At 46.6% G+C, this 15034-nt stretch overlaps 3 protein-coding genes and 1 long non-coding RNA gene across 9 annotated transcripts; all 4 read right to left on the bottom strand.

The window, feature by feature from the left end:
• Window positions 1-78: 78 nt before the first annotated feature.
• Window positions 79-465, bottom strand: TEX54 (testis expressed 54; the record flags this gene model as incomplete). The annotated part of the gene is made up of 2 exons (XM_080913636.1): window positions 79-266; window positions 387-465. The coding sequence occupies 2 exons, from the start codon at window positions 463-465 to the stop codon at window positions 79-81; spliced, it is 267 nt and encodes an 88-aa protein (XP_080769762.1).
• Window positions 466-657: 192 nt separating this feature from the next.
• Window positions 658-5131, bottom strand: WDR74 (WD repeat domain 74; the record flags this gene model as incomplete). The annotated part of the gene is made up of 11 exons (XM_080912154.1): window positions 5050-5131; window positions 4862-4968; window positions 4658-4779; window positions 3634-3709; window positions 3368-3514; window positions 3104-3205; window positions 1883-1983; window positions 1749-1804; window positions 1307-1452; window positions 1119-1175; window positions 658-834 (listed from the first exon to the last, which is right to left on the bottom strand). The coding sequence occupies exons 1-11, from the start codon at window positions 5111-5113 to the stop codon at window positions 658-660; spliced, it is 1155 nt and encodes a 384-aa protein (XP_080768280.1). The 5' UTR covers window positions 5114-5131.
• Window positions 5132-6876: 1745 nt separating this feature from the next.
• On the bottom strand, window positions 6877-9203 carry DUSP23 (dual specificity phosphatase 23). Its single transcript, XM_080912160.1, is given in 3 exon segments — window positions 6877-7761; window positions 7764-7869; window positions 8831-9203. Coding segments are annotated over 3 exon segments (450 nt in total). The 5' UTR covers window positions 9098-9203; the 3' UTR covers window positions 6877-7684.
• A 2486-nt stretch (window positions 9204-11689) lies between these two features.
• On the bottom strand, window positions 11690-14579 carry LOC308417878. Of its 6 annotated transcripts, none has more exons than XR_013974947.1 (4): window positions 14290-14579; window positions 13999-14073; window positions 12069-13805; window positions 11690-11974 (listed from the first exon to the last, which is right to left on the bottom strand). It is a non-coding gene; the product is annotated as an uncharacterized lncRNA (long non-coding RNA). The 6 variants fall into 6 exon arrangements; XR_013974949.1 differs by having other exon boundaries at window positions 12069-12872; window positions 13052-13805; window positions 13999-14579; XR_013974950.1 differs by having other exon boundaries at window positions 12069-12653; window positions 12838-13805; window positions 13999-14579.
• Window positions 14580-15034: the final 455 nt, after the last annotated feature.

Here is a 15034-nt window from a genome sequence, read left to right on the forward strand (position 1 = left end):
GGCATACGTGTTTTCAGCAGATTCGCAATATTAACTTTATTCTCTGGATGTTGGGAAGGACTGAGACACGGGTCGTAGTCAGCCCTTTTCTGGTTCCTTGTGGCTTCCCTCATGTGCAGTTCTGCGCTCCTGCATCTGATTGTCCTGCTTGCCTGACCGTGAGGACCCCCGACGGCTGAACATGGATAGCCTGCGCCACAGCACGGTGATCAGAAGACTTTCGTTAGATCTTTGTTTATGGCGGCCTGGGCTGTCCGCTTCGTTGCCTACAAGGACGATGGGACCCACTTAATTCAGTTCTGCTCTCTCCAGCCCCACCTCTGGGGCAGTCTCTTGGGGCACCTCCCACTCCCGGTCCTGAGACCCTTTTTTGTATCTAGTCCTACCTTCCCTGCCTTCCTCTGTTACTTCTTCCCTGGCTTGCTCATCCCAGATCCCACGGTCCTTGTCCTGACAGCAGCCCATGGCCCCGAAAAGGGCAAGATTCTGTCACCCTCCCAACCCAGCTTAGCTCTGGGCCTAGCTTTTGTGACGTCAGATCTCCCACTGCCAGTTGAGGGAACCCCTCCCACCTACAAGCTCTCCTTTCTCCCATCACAAAAGGTCCAGGCTCTCAGTATGTGTTGGGCTGTTTATTAACAAAGTGAGCAAGGGGCTTCAAGGACTGGTGGATCCAGGCCGCTTCTTTTTCTTCCTTCTTTGGAGAGCACCATGTGTCTGGTCCAAATCAGGGAGCTTCCGCTTGGCAGCTGCCTCCAAAGATGCCCAAAGTTCATCTGTCTCTGTGTCTTCTGTGGGCACTAGGTTGGGCTCTTGAGATTCTTGAGGCTCATCCTGATAATTAAAGACATTCAAGAGTCAGGACAGGGAAAGGGACTGGCTGAAAAATAATTCCTCTGGGCACCACTACTTTGATCTAGAAACCAATGCTCTTGTGTTCTGGAGGACCTCACCCTTGGCAACTGCCTATAAAGGCTTGAGCACTCCTCAAGGAAATTAAGTTACAGTAAAGAAGAAAGCCCTGGTCTGGATGCTAGCTGCCTCCTGTTCTCTCCACAGAGAATCCCTTACCATCATGTCTTTGGCTCTCAAATTCTCACACTTAAGTAGTTGCTCACCTCCCAGTTATCCCGGCCTGATAGAAGAAGGCAGTTTAGTCGAGACTTGAGATAAACCTGTAAAATAAAAGGAGTTTTGGGGCCCAGACAAGCTGAGACAAACATTTTTATGTGTAGCACAGGAACAGGGAGAGGCTCCAGAATAAGGTCAGTTAGAGTTGGAGAATGCCAGAGTTTAGCTCTCTCACCTTATGCTCTAGCCCACGTGGATTGCGGATCCTGTGTATCCTCAAGACTCTGTCCAAACCACAAGAGGCTAATAGGGGCTTGGAGGGATGACACTGCAGCCCGCGAACACTGCCTGCGAGGCCCTTCAGACAGCCCAGGAGACGCCCTGGAGAAGGGTGGGGCATCAGTGCTCACAGTACAGCCACTGTTCAAATCACTTACATTCCAGTCTTAATCCTCAGAATAATCTAGAGACAGGAGCTACCAGTGATATTTCAATTTTACAGGCAAAGAAACAAAGACACAGATTTCAAATAACTAGTCCTAGGTCAGAGTTTTTGGTGAAAAACAGACTTGAACCCAAAGAATGAATGTGACACTGACAAGACTCAGTGACTCAGTAGTGACCTGACTTTCTCTTTGCCCTCTGCCCTTCTCAGGCAACCCAGTCCGTCCACTTACCTTGCCGAAAATCAATTTCTGCCAGCTGCCCATGAGTGTTCCCTACGATGACGGAACTAAGGAGGATACCAGAGGGGACTCAGTACAACTTCTGGACCCATTCCAGAGCACTTTCCCTTTCCCTCAACACTCACTTGCCCTCAGGAGTAAGGGTCATGGCTGTCAGTGGGTACTCTCCATAGGTGGCCTCTAGGACCGGCCGGCGCTGCGGGGAGACTGGATCATAGATACGGACCTAGAAGAAGACTGGAATATCACAAGCGTATCCTTACCCACACTGGCCCCCATTATCTCACTTATCATCATCCTTCTAAAGACTACTGTTTTGTTGTTGTTTTGAGACAGGATCTTTCTGCATAGCCCTGCTTGCCCTGGAACTTGCTCTGTAGACCAAATTAACCTCAAACTCAGAGATCCACCTGCTTCCAGTGTGCTGGGATTAAAGGGGGTACACTACCAGGCTTGACGATATTGTTTTCTCATTTGAGGTATGTATTTAATCTCATCTCAGAATACTGGGGGAAGGGCACAGGCACCCTCATGAGCATAGTCTAAGGACAGTGGAGGAATAGAAAAGCTAGAGTGTGGTGAATTTCAAACAGGAAAGTTTAATCTTACTGAGGGAGCAATGGTCTTCATATGCTGTAAGCAAAGGTCTAGTACCTATAAGACTTTAATGTGCAAGACCATACAAATGACAGTAGTGACCCAACCCTGCCTGAGACTCAGAACTTCAAATGAAATAAGCCACAAACATCCCTAGCCAAGCCCTCACACAAGACTGGTAGAGCTGAGATATGCTCTTCCAGAGGTCCTGAGTTCAATTCCCAGCAACCACATGGTGGCTCTCAATCTCTGTAATGGAATCTGATGCCCTCTTCTGGTGTGTATGAAGACAGCTACAGTACATTTATATAAAATAAAATAATTCTTAAAAGAAGAAAAAAAAATCAGACTAGATGAGGACTACAAAGTTGCAACCATACCAGCTAGAATATGCCTAATATTGTTAGGTCAATGAACCTGGTTAGTACTACACAGAATGATTACATCATTGTTTTGACAGCCAACCTGATGTTCACCTATAATATCTGTTCCCTGTGGAACTACTGTGAAAGGAACACTCCCTTTGCTTTCTCTTTTAGGTATAGAAAGCCAGAGTTCAAGAATTCCACCCTGGAATGCAGTAAGGAGAAAGTAGTTGGCTCAGCCATGGGCTTGGTCAACAGAGAAAGTATGATATCTTTGAGAACCCAGGACAGAGATACACCATGGGACACTTTTCTGTCAGGAGACACTTTTTCCCCCCCTGAATTCAAGCTACTTCAATCTGGGAGTAAACAAAAGAGCCTCACCTGGTGGTACCCTGTGCATGTTACAATTTTCTGTGACCCAGGGAGGAACTGTATATCTTGGTCCCAAATAGGAACCCGTAGATCAAGCCAATCATTCCGTACCTGGTGTGGAAGGTAAATATGGGACACAGGTGTTGGTAAGCCTGACATGTTTCCTCCAGTCCTCCATCTCCCAAAAACCCATCTAGGTTGTGATCACTGTCAATGGCATTCATGCCCCCCCCCAACCTCAGACATAGCATTTTCCCACCCCTCATCACTTACATTCTTGGCCCTGAACACAGGCTCCTCAGACCCCTGTAGGTCCCATACTTTCAAAGCATTCTCTTTCCCACATGTGGCAACCACCTGTGTGTGGGTAGGATCTTGGCGCATCCTACACACCCCAGGACCCACCTTCAGTTCCAAGAGCTGAAAAGAACCAATGATGAATCAGTCTCAAAGCCCTTAATCTTTCTTTTACCAAATTCCCCATCAGTCCCCTACCCTACCTCCCATTCTCTTCAACCACTGGGACAGGTGAACCTTACTGGGTCAGAGGATGCCTCCTTGTCATTTTCACACCAGACTCTGAGGATCCCAGAATCCACACATGTTATAAGGGTGCTGCAAGCAATCAAGGGGATATTGGGATTTTAAAAAGTGTAAGTCAGGTTTTGTGGTGCATACCTACCTGTAATGATATGGGAAGTAAAGAGGGAACCAGGAATTCAGTCAGTCTGAGCTACATAGTGAGTTCAAGGTCATCCTGGCTACACGAGACACCCATGTTTGTCTCAAACCAAACAACAAAACACCCCCCTCCCCAATCACACACAAAATGAGCAACTCAACCCAAACAACAACATAAATCTCTTCCCTAGAAACCCAAGCCTTTCTCAGGCTCTGGACAACCTGTGCCTGTGTTCTTCCTCACATCTGCCTACCTAGGCTCAAGATCTAGATTGCTTGTCTGGGCTGTGGCAAACAGCATTTGTGATGTTCTTCACTCCTGCAGGTTCACTTACATATATAATGATGCCTTCTTGTCTTCAAACTCCAAATGGTACTTGTCCTGTATATGTAACATTTTAGTATTTTAACTCCTTAGTGTCTGCTTTTTAGAATGTCTTTATCTCTTCTGTCAAGATTATACTTGTATACCAGTTCAAAACTCCATCCTCTGCATATACTGTCTGGAGCTCACCAGCTGAATTACCAAAGCAGCCTTCTTTCTTCATAGATCTAGAAAAGCTGCTCCCAGGTTACTAACCTTGGTGACTCTTCCTTCCTAGCCATCACTTTGGAAGCTTCATTATCTTGTATCAATCACTACTTAATTGCACGTTCAAAAGCATTAAATGTGCACAGAACGTTATAAAGGAGACAGGATAAAAATTCTATCTAGGATGCAAACTTTTTCCTTCATGCCTTCAGTAGCTGTCCGAAAAATGCATGTTATAGGGATGAATGAAGACAAGAACCTTGTTTGCAATCACCTACCCCAGGGGTTGTATCACCTAAGTTGTCAGTTCATCCAAGAGAGCCCCAAACACTCTGTGACCTGGTTCTTACCCATCGGCCTGGGCGAGACCACGGAACGTGCCCTCCCCTCCTGGGCAGTATCTCTGGCTCTGGAATGTACCCTCCTCGGCATTAAAGTGCCTCACGGTCCTGTCCGCACAGCCCACCAAAATCTGCCAGTAAAGAAAGGAATGATGGGAGAAGAGCAAGGCTGCCGAGCACCCCTTAGCTCTAGCCTGGCCAGTGGCTACTCACCTGGGTCTCGCCGCCTGTGCCCCAGCACAGAGCATTCACTGCCTCCTCCCGCCGCGGCTGTCCGGACGGCGTGAAGTTTGCCGCATGTTTCCGCTGAAGGTTCACACCTGCGGGACAAGGACGTCAGTCACGCTGGGGTGACCAACAAGTGAATCCTGCACTTTCCTACAAACAACTCAGATACTCACCTTTCAGGATTCCAGTCTCAGTACCGACCCACACATGGTTCCAGCGAGCCGAGGTAGCGGCCATCGCAGACCAGCCTATGGCTTGCACTTCCGGCGCGCCGCCACCTGCATCATCAGCCGGCGCCGGATTCAGTCCGACAACGCGGGTCTCTATCCTTCTGTACCCTCCCCAACGTGTCGTTTCCTCTCTCCCTCCCCTCTTACGCCCTACCCTCAAAAAGGCACATATTTTTTTATCTCTGCATTCTGGAGGCAGAGGAAAGAGGATCTCTAGGCTCCAGGACAGCCTTGGCTGCACAGAGAAACCCTGTCTTGAAAATACAAACAAAAGAACACACCACACACAACAGACACCCCTCAAACAGGACATGCATATTTATGGAGAACTGAAAAGTAAGGATCATCTCGCATTGTCTGTGAAAAGCATAATTTCTGAACTGTAATAACAAGCTCTGGAAACCCTAAGCCTGAGAGATGACAGATTTTGACATCTAATAAAAACAGACACTACACTTGATTTTAGCCAAAAGGCTGAGAACCAGTACTTTTATTTTCCTTCCAGCTGCTCATAGCTTTTGTTTTTCTAATTTTGATATAGGCCTGATGTTTTAATTATTCTCTGATATATAATTTTTAAAATCAGTGTTTCACAAATCATACTACACAATAGTGTTTTAAAAGCTGATTATTTTTCTTTTTTAAACATTTAAAAAGGTTTATATCATTTTTTTTATTTTAAGCACATAATTATATGTTTATTTCCCTAAGGAACTCTTGAGGCAGAGGAGACCTGCTTAAATTATGGGGAGGGAGCTGCACACGGGGCTTTAATGGGGTTAGAAAATTTTTCTGTCTCCTTCAAAGGAGTCTTGGGAGGAAGGTTAGAGCAGATCCTGCGCTGGCAGTGCGGAGAACATGGGGATGGCCAGATAGCAGAAGGGTGAGGACGGGTCACATAGCACCGTCGATCAGTACTGGCAAAGAGAACTTGGGCACAGCTCCAAGACCCTCACCTCCTCCTGGCAAAGAAAGGAAAGAGCTGAGGAAACGGCCTTTCCCTCTTGCTGGGTCATGCCCTCCTCAGGAAAACATGCACACAGACATGCGCACTTCCATAGGAGATGGTCTGGTTTGCACCAAGGGGCAGGTGTGGGAGGGTCAAAGGATGCAGCTTTTGGTGAGAAGGTGAGGATGTATCCGCCCTTTTCCCTCCTTGCAGCCTGAATGCCCTGGACTTTGGGGTTTCTTCTTTTTGGCTGATGTATCCCCCCCCCCCCGTGGACTAGAGAGGATCCACAGAGTCAGTTAAGGAATTTGTCACCCAGACGAAACAGAAAGGATTCTTGACGAGGGCTCTTACATTTCTTGCTTAAGAAAAGGCCTTTTGTGTGAGAGTAAGCTGGGTAGTGTTGAGTTAGGGGCAGCAGGGAAGATGGAATGGAAGTACAGGGGAGGGGATGGTATAGGCTTAGGAGCCTGTCTGGAATAGTAGAGATAGCCTTTAGTGGACATCATGTGTGAAGGGACTGTCATTATCCTCCTTCTCCTGAGAGTAGGAATCATGGCTTATTTTGCTGAGTTGGCTCCACCTCTAACAGCACCCGGGCTCACACAGGTGCACAGTGTACCTCAGGATGAATTCGGTTCAGCCTGTTATGGCAGAAGATAGGGCACGGAATCAGACTGCCGTTACGGGAAAGCGTCCACTGGGCTCATGCATGACATCTATCTATCTCATCTCTCAGAAAGTCCAAAGTGTGGTGTTCATGGCAGGATGGAGTCCAACAGGGTTGAAGTGAGGATAGCGCCTGAGAACTAGGGCCAAGATTCACAGTCCCAGAGTTATTTATTTGATTCCTTAGTATCCACTCTATAGCCACCAAGATGCAGTTCCAGCTGGGGACCACAGAGGGGTTGGAGGTGACAGATGAAATGAGTGCATCTAAGGCTGGTAAGAGGTGGTCAGCCCTGGAGAGAGGGGGAGGGGGAGGGGGAGGAGGAGGGACAGGGAGGGAAAGAGTTGGGGGAGGGGAGGGGTAGAGGGGGAGGAAGATGGGGAGACACAGAGACACACAGAAACCTCATCTGTGAGTGTGATACGCAGGTCTTCTATACCCTGAGAGGAACAAAGGTGGCTCAGGTAGGACAAAAGGGCTGGTACAACAGGGTGTGGGAGTGCAGAGCCCTGAGGCTGCTTGGAGGTTGTGTGGCCAGGGACATGGGCCTCGTTCACTGACTGATTCACATACAGTCAGGGAAACAGCACCTAAAATCCCATCATTTTCAGGGAGACAGAGGTGTGTGCTGGAGTCCCGGCTCTTTCCTGTTTCCCAGAACCATGACCGAATGTCTTTCTGAACTCTAGCCATCTCATCCAAAGAGCAGAGTGTCTTTTGTCTTTTCAACAACTCAGGACTACAGGGAGCTGATGTGTCGGGAGTGCAGTGGTAACGAGTTCTTATAAGTTATTAACTTATTTTCATGGCGTCATCCTGCCAGCCAGATTATGGCTTTGGGGAAAGGCTACTTTTGTCCAATAGGAGCCAGAGTGACTTTAGTCCACTTCCCTTCCTTCCTGGCCACATTTTCTACATGCAGCAGATGTTGGGGAGGTTAAGGGGGGCTGTGGAATCCCTCATTTTGTTCGCTGGTAGAACTGGAAGACAGCCTTCTCTTGTTCATACGTTTCAATGGATCCTGGTCGCAGGCGCCAATCTCAGCGATGGCATCTCCTGCGGCCAAACCCTGCTCCTTCACCAGGTAGCAGGCCAGCATGGTGCCAGTTCGGCCAAAGCCTAGGGCACAGTGCACTCCAACGGCCTGCAAAGGGGAGGCTGATAGAGTGGAGTCCAATGCCCTTCCCAGCACCCCGCCCCACACATCATAGGCCCTCAAAGTACAAGAAATGGCCTTAAAGCTGTGGGGGACTGTCCTTGCTTCTGGTGACTAGGAGGCCTGTGAAATGTTTGATTCTAAGCTGGGCTCTCAGCCTGCGTCTCCTGACCTCTCTCCTGCGCTGCTTTATACACGGTACATCCAGCCAAGTGTGGTGCAACTTTTCCTGAAATGTGTCCGTCAAACCTGGGATGAGGTGCAGAATACTTACCAGGCTCTGAAGATGTAGCATGAAAAAGACTGGGTATGCCTCATTAATAATTTTGTTTCATATTGATTCTGTGTTGAAATAATATTTTTGACTTACTGGATTAGTACAAAATTAACTTCACCTAATTCTTTTTCATCTTAAAAAAAAAACCGTAGCTGATAGTAAAATTTAAAATTACAAGTGTGTCTCTATGACATATGGACCTCTAGTAAATGGGTTTCGAACCGCTTCTGACTTCAGCACTCCCGGACTCCCGGAAGTATTTCTCTTGACAGTACTTTCTTCAGCTTACTTGGCACCACCTCCTTTCCTAGCAGCATAGTTGATTCTAATCAGGGGATGGGTTCATCTAGCTCCCACCCCACCTCGCCCTGCTCCCCCACTTCCCCTCCTTCAGCCTCCCCCACTTTCCCTCCTTCAGCCTCCCCCACTTTCCCTCCTTCAGCCTCCCCCACTTCCCCTCCTTCAGCCTCCCCCACTTCCCCTCCTTCAGCCTCCCCCACTTCCCCTCCTTCAGCCTCTCCCTTCCCCAGCCTCCCCCTTCCCCAGCCTCCTCCCTCCCCCAGCCTCCCCCTTCCCCAGCCTCCCTCACTCCTTCCTGACTCCAGCCCCGGCCACGCCCACTCGTTTCCTTCCAGGCTCCGCCCTCTCGCTTTGGCTCCTGAACGCGCTGACCTCTCCCCGGGCATTGGCCTGGTCCATGATCTTCACAAATTGGTCAATCTGCTCCGGGGCCGGCGGGCAAAAGTCAGGGATGCGCAGTCGGTGCAGCGTGAGGCCGGGGCAGCTGTCACTGTGAGGGGGCCCGCGCTCCGTCAGGGACACCAGGTGTCGCACGCCCAGGTCAAGCAGGAACTGGTAGTGCTCAGGCAGCCGCGGCAACGCCAGCCCGGCCAGCCGTCCCGGGAGCACCCAGGAGAAGTTGGGGGGCTGCACGCCCATTGTGGGGGGTGGGAGGGCACCGAGAGTGAGGCTGGCCAGTCCTACTCTGCCCTGTGATCAGGTCACCCCCTGGGGCTGGATTCCGTCCCTGATCGGCACTTGTCCTAGCGGGGTTATTTATCATTTTTATATAAGTACAGTGTAGTTGTTTTCAGATCAGATTCTATTACAGATGGTTGTGAGCCACCATGTGGCTCACATGCTGGGAATTGAACTCAGAACCTCTGGAAGAGCAGCCAGTGCTCCTAACTGCTGAGCCATTTCTCCAGCCCCCTCTTTATTTTTCAAGATTTATTTATTTATTATATATAAGTACACTGTAGCTGTCTTTGGACACACCAGAAGAGGGCATCAGATCTCATTACAGATGGCTGTGAGCTACCATGTGGTTGCTTGCATTTGAATTTAGGACCTTTAGGATAGCAGTCAGTGCTCTTAACCACTCAGCCACCTCTCCAGCTTGAGTGTTTTTTAAAATACTGCTTTAGAACTGTCTTTCACCGTCTGCCTCTTTTGCAGCTATTTGCATAACCCTGCCCATCCCACTTTAACATTCTCCTGATTGGTCCACATACTTTAGAATTGCAATACCCAAGTGGGAGAGGGAGAGAAAAAAGAGAATCCCTGAATATAATTGATTTTCTTGTTGGTTCTTTGAAAACTACAAACAGCCCCTCCAAGGATCAGCAACCACCAACCCTGCCTGGTGGGGGCCCTAGCTTTTATATACCCTATGAAAAGTTACCAAAATTCCAGTTGTCACACACAAAAACTGTGGCAAAACTACACTTGTACTAGAGTACAACAAAAATCATAGCTGCTGTGGACAGTCTGAAGCACCACCATATCTGTGCACTTGGGATTAAAACAAAAACACTGTTTTTAAAGAAACCAAAGTTCCAGGATTTTCACTATATATGAGGGAGTGAAGTCCTGAGTGTACCTTGTATGACACGACAAAGGCCAAGTCCTTAGACCCAGGACTAATTGGGTCTCCATATGAGTTAGGCTAGAAGGCAAGGTTGCCTTCTGACCCAAGTACAAGTGTTTAACTGGTGACTGTGTAAAACAAAAACAAACTACAGCATCACCCTCCCGAGTATTTATAGCCTGAGACTATCTGGCTACAGAGACTTCTTAGAGACTATCCCTTCCCCATGTGCTATACCTAATAAGCTGAAGTTTTAATGAAGAGGCTGAGGTTTAGTTAGGAGGTAGTAGGATCCATTCCACCTGAGTGAGCATACCTGGCCTGTAAGTATGTCTGTATATATTCCCTTCATCTCCTTGCCACCTCTAATCAGGTTTCTAGGACCCAAGCCTTGCAGAGCAGCATAAAACTTCCTCTGGAAGAGAAGTGCTCTTAACCTCTAAGTCACCTTCCCACTACCTCCACCATATCTCACAGGAGTGTTACCCAATCACTGATTCCAGCTGACTGGCTGGCCAGCAAGTACCAGGAATCCTCTGGTCTTTTTGCCTTCCTAGAGGTTAGTTTCTCTGTGTAGGTCTGGCTGTTCTGGAACTAGCTCAGTAAATCAGGTTGGCCTTGCAACTCAGAAAACCACCTAAGCACTGGAACTGATACTTGAAAGTTAGGGACCAACTAGGGTCTTAAACTTTTGTGGATCTTTACCAATAGTGTCATCTTCACGGGCTCTGCTTGGTTTTGTTTTATCCACTTTTTAAAATAGTCTTGCCATGTAGTTTCTTTTTTAATGATTACACAGTAGTTGTCTTCAGACACACCAGAAGAGGGCATCAGATCCCATTACAAATGGTTGTGAGCCACCATGTGGTTGTCGGGAATTGCAGTAGCTCTTAACTGCAGAGCCATCTCTCCAGCCCGTACACCATGCGCTCAGCTTCCAAAATGCTGGAATTAGGGTGCAGTCTTGGATTGTAGCTAAATTTTTTCATCTGCATTATGAACTCATGGGTTTTGGAGAACTCCTTGGTACCTTTGGAGGCCAGAAGAGGGCATCAGATCTCCTGGACTTAAGAGTTGTGGGTAGCTATGAGCCCCTTCAGTGCTAGGAAGCTATTTGCCAGCTAGACATTGATAGGATTCTTACTGGGAACTTCCCCTTTGTACCCAAATGAGGAATGTCTCAAAAATTATAGCGATGGTAGGATGTCTTTGAAGCAGTCATCTGAGCACGCATTTGGGGTCCTGCCTGGACATTTTAGTGGAAACCACCTACTTAATTCTGACAGCTGGATTTTTACCCATGCCACACTTTAACTTTTATGTAACAAATAAACTTGTCATACATACAATAGACTCCACCAGTTAAAACTTCATATTCAACTATGCCTGCTAGACATTAAGCATTCTGTCCTATCCCAACTACTGTATTGTTTTCAGGCAGGGTTTCTGTTGTCTTGGAACTTAATCGGTAACTAGGGAAAAAACTAGAACCTCCCAAGTGCTGAAATATCAGCACACATTATCAGTCATGCAGTATACTCTATACAACCATCTGTAATGGAATCTAGAGCTCTCTGGTGTGACAGCAGGATAGTAAACCACCAATAAGCATTTAGAAGCATTCACTCCCAAAGCCCTTTACAAATAGATGAATCCACATAATAGTTTAAAGAACAGTTTATTGCCAGGAACAGAAAGCACTCAGTAGGATTATACATTAGCCCCTACAGATTAATGTGGCAAGAAAGGAAGTCAATTTGAAATCGCAAAGATTTCATGGTGTTAAGAGTGGTGTTTTGTAGTAAATCGATCAACGTGCTTCAGCAGTAAAGACTGCTAAAGATTATTCATTCCACCTGAAGTGCTACTGATGTAAACAGGCTGTGGCCCATGATGAGTTCTAATGTTGATTATGCTTCTGTCAGTGGCCTGGGTAACCTTAGTTCCTGTAAGGAAATTTGAATTAGGAGCAGAAAGCAAAACATAACCAGCTTCCCACCTTGCCCCCAGCCAATTCTAATGATCTGAAGGGATACCTACCTTCCCCCTCTTGCAGTTCATTCTTTTCCTCAGACCTAGAAAACAGATAAATCACCTTATTGCCTTGTTAATCAAGTGACCATTTTTCCCTTCCTATGCACAAAAATGATCCCTCAGACAGTTCCTTCTGGAACAAAATTTCCTCTTTTCCCCCAGCCAGCCCCAGTGGGTTCACCTTTTCAGGCTCTGGAGCTAGAACAGGAAGTAAGACATGTGAATGTTTCTTCATAGGGACATTATAGTTCAGTACATGTTACATCTGTTTTCTCACCTTAGTTAGCCTGGACTTGAATGGAGACATGCTTTTCATTTGCCTGCAAGATAGCAAACAAATTTGGACCACTATTATTATCCCTATTGCTAGAGGGTATTCTACAGGAATTGCACTAGCCTATTTTTTATTTGGCCCAGGATGAGCTCACAACTCAGAAAATACCTTTCTCCACAGCTATCAGACTGGGGCGGTATTCAATTCATCAGGGTGAGCAGGAATTCACAGGATCAAATTACATAATACACTACAACAAATAAAAATAGCACCAAGACACTTACCTAGCATGAACTCTTTGCTGTCAGCCACTGTATCTGAAACACAAGATAGTTATTGCAATTTAAAAAAATCCTGCCAGTCTGCTCCCATCTAACCCATCATTCTGAGAAAAATCAGATTTCCATGTCTCAACAGCAATCATCAGCCGAACGAGATTCTATGAAGTCATCACATAAATTATGTCAATATTATATATACTATTATGCTGAAATTACTTACCTCTGAACCAACAAGTATGACACTGGTAACAGAACCTGGGGAAAAAAACAAGGTATTTTAAAGGCTGGACATAAGCATCCCTGCCCCCACACTCTATCCCTTTAGTTTCTCAGGTGTTCATTTGTTTTCATGAGCAGTCATAGTGAGCTAGTTAGATTCATCATAGAAACAGCTAACCTGGTGAACAAACTCCACCCAAAGTAATTTAACTAACCTTTGAATCCTGGAGACTGGTGGTATACATGAATAAACCCCTAAATTAAGAAAGTGAATTAGTTAAGTACCGAGTTTGGTTAAGACCTTTCTTAGTTCTTTTTGGCTCTTGCTCTCACCACTTTGTCTCTCCTCTCCCATTCCCTTCCCCCCTCCATGTGCTCATGGCTGCCTCTTCTATACTATCACTACCTTCCCCCTCTATGCCCTGATATGCTCTATAAAAATTCATCTGGTTTTCAAGATTTGTCCCCAAACCTTGCCAGTTTACATGGCAGTTTTTAATCAAAATATGCTCAGTTTGGTCTGGAGAATCAAGTATCCAGAATTAAGGAAGCAAAGAAGACCTGCTAAAGGCTTTAGTGACGAAGCCACCACCACAGACTGTCTTTCATTAGTGTCAAGAAAAGACCCACTTTACCTTGAAGAAATCACCAGGAAAACCTGGGGAAGAGTAACAAGCAGTCACCTTCAACCATCAGGACAGAACAAAAAAAGCCCTTCCTCACCAAACTGCCATCAGAACTCTAACATGCTATAAATTCACACCTTCACGGAGTATCAGTCCATCAATTCAAATCATCTGACAGTGAGTTTAGAACAGTGTTCTCTAGAAACACCATAAGCAGCAGAAAGGCAGTGTGCTGCTCCGCTGCTTCTCCGAATTTTCCCTTGAGAAAGCCCAACCTCCATCTGGACAATTACCTGCCATCATCCTGGGAGGAAGTCTGAATTCTTCATGTTGTCACAGTACCCTTAACACAGGGAAACATTTTGTCACTTTTTAATGTAATCACAGCCACCTCAGCACTTTCTTTTTCAGCCCACTTTTCAGGAGTAAGATGACATCACTAATGTTCAGACATATGCTTGTCACTTAATACATTCATCATCAAGTGGTTATCTAAATATGCTCTTCCTAAGAAAGCACAAACCATGAATACCCACCTTACTACAAGCAAAATGTGTCATTTGTAAAATTGCACAGGCCTGGCTCCAAAGCGTCTTTGGGGCTGAACACACCTGAAACAGAAATCACCTGAAACTCCAACAGCAGCCTTTACTCCAAACAACCCGAATACATGTTACTTATTGTGCTACTCAGACAACTTTTCTTTTCTCCACTAAGCCATCAGAAAGAGAGAGTTCAAGTTATAAATCATCCCAGCAGCACATTCCCAACTGAAACACAACTAACCCCCCCCCCAAAACAATCCTGGGAAAGCCGTCAACACTCACTCTGAGATAAATGCTTACTCCCATCCTTCCGTATGTAGGCAAGTATTCCAAACCTGTAGAGAAAGCAGGTTCGAGTTATTTCTACACCGCTTTTACAGAGGATCAAAGGCCGCAGGTCCGGGGCCAGCCTCCTCAGAGTTAGTTATCCTCAGAGATTCAGTACAGGTCTGTGAAAAGATCCTCATCACAGGGGATGGCCTTGCATTGCCGCCATTTTGTCCTTCACAAAATCCTATCGTCTCTAGGTTTTGAACTCCGCAACATCGCCTTCCCACTATGACTACCGTACAAATTACAAAAGTCCACCTCTACAAATGCTATGTCCGGGAGGATTCTCTCAAGCCACCAGAAGAAAAAAATTCATAATAAGCAGGCGGTTGTTTACAACAGAAACAGGGAAGTCTTTGTGATAAAAGTCATGCGCGGGTATAGCCACGCTGGTTTACAGGAAGGAGTAAAGTATAAAAATAAAACAAGAAAAAGAAAAAAAAAAAAAAAAAAAAACCAAACAATTTAAAACCAAGACATAGGAAACGCTACTCACCCAGGGTAAGGAAAAATGAGACCGACGCGAGCAACGTGTGGCCTATAAATAGCCTCTCGCAGAGGCCCACGGGATTTGGAGGTGGGACTAGAAGGGACGCAGGCGCCAAGGTAAGTCTTGTGCGAGCCTGAGGAATTGTGGGTAGAGGATTCCGCCCAAAGGCGCGAGTAGAGCGCTCCGCCTCCGAATTTGCAGCGCGGA

Source organism: Micromys minutus (assembly GCF_963924665.1).
Source record: "Micromys minutus genome assembly, chromosome: 2".
NCBI classification, from domain to species: domain Eukaryota; kingdom Metazoa; phylum Chordata; class Mammalia; order Rodentia; family Muridae; genus Micromys; species Micromys minutus.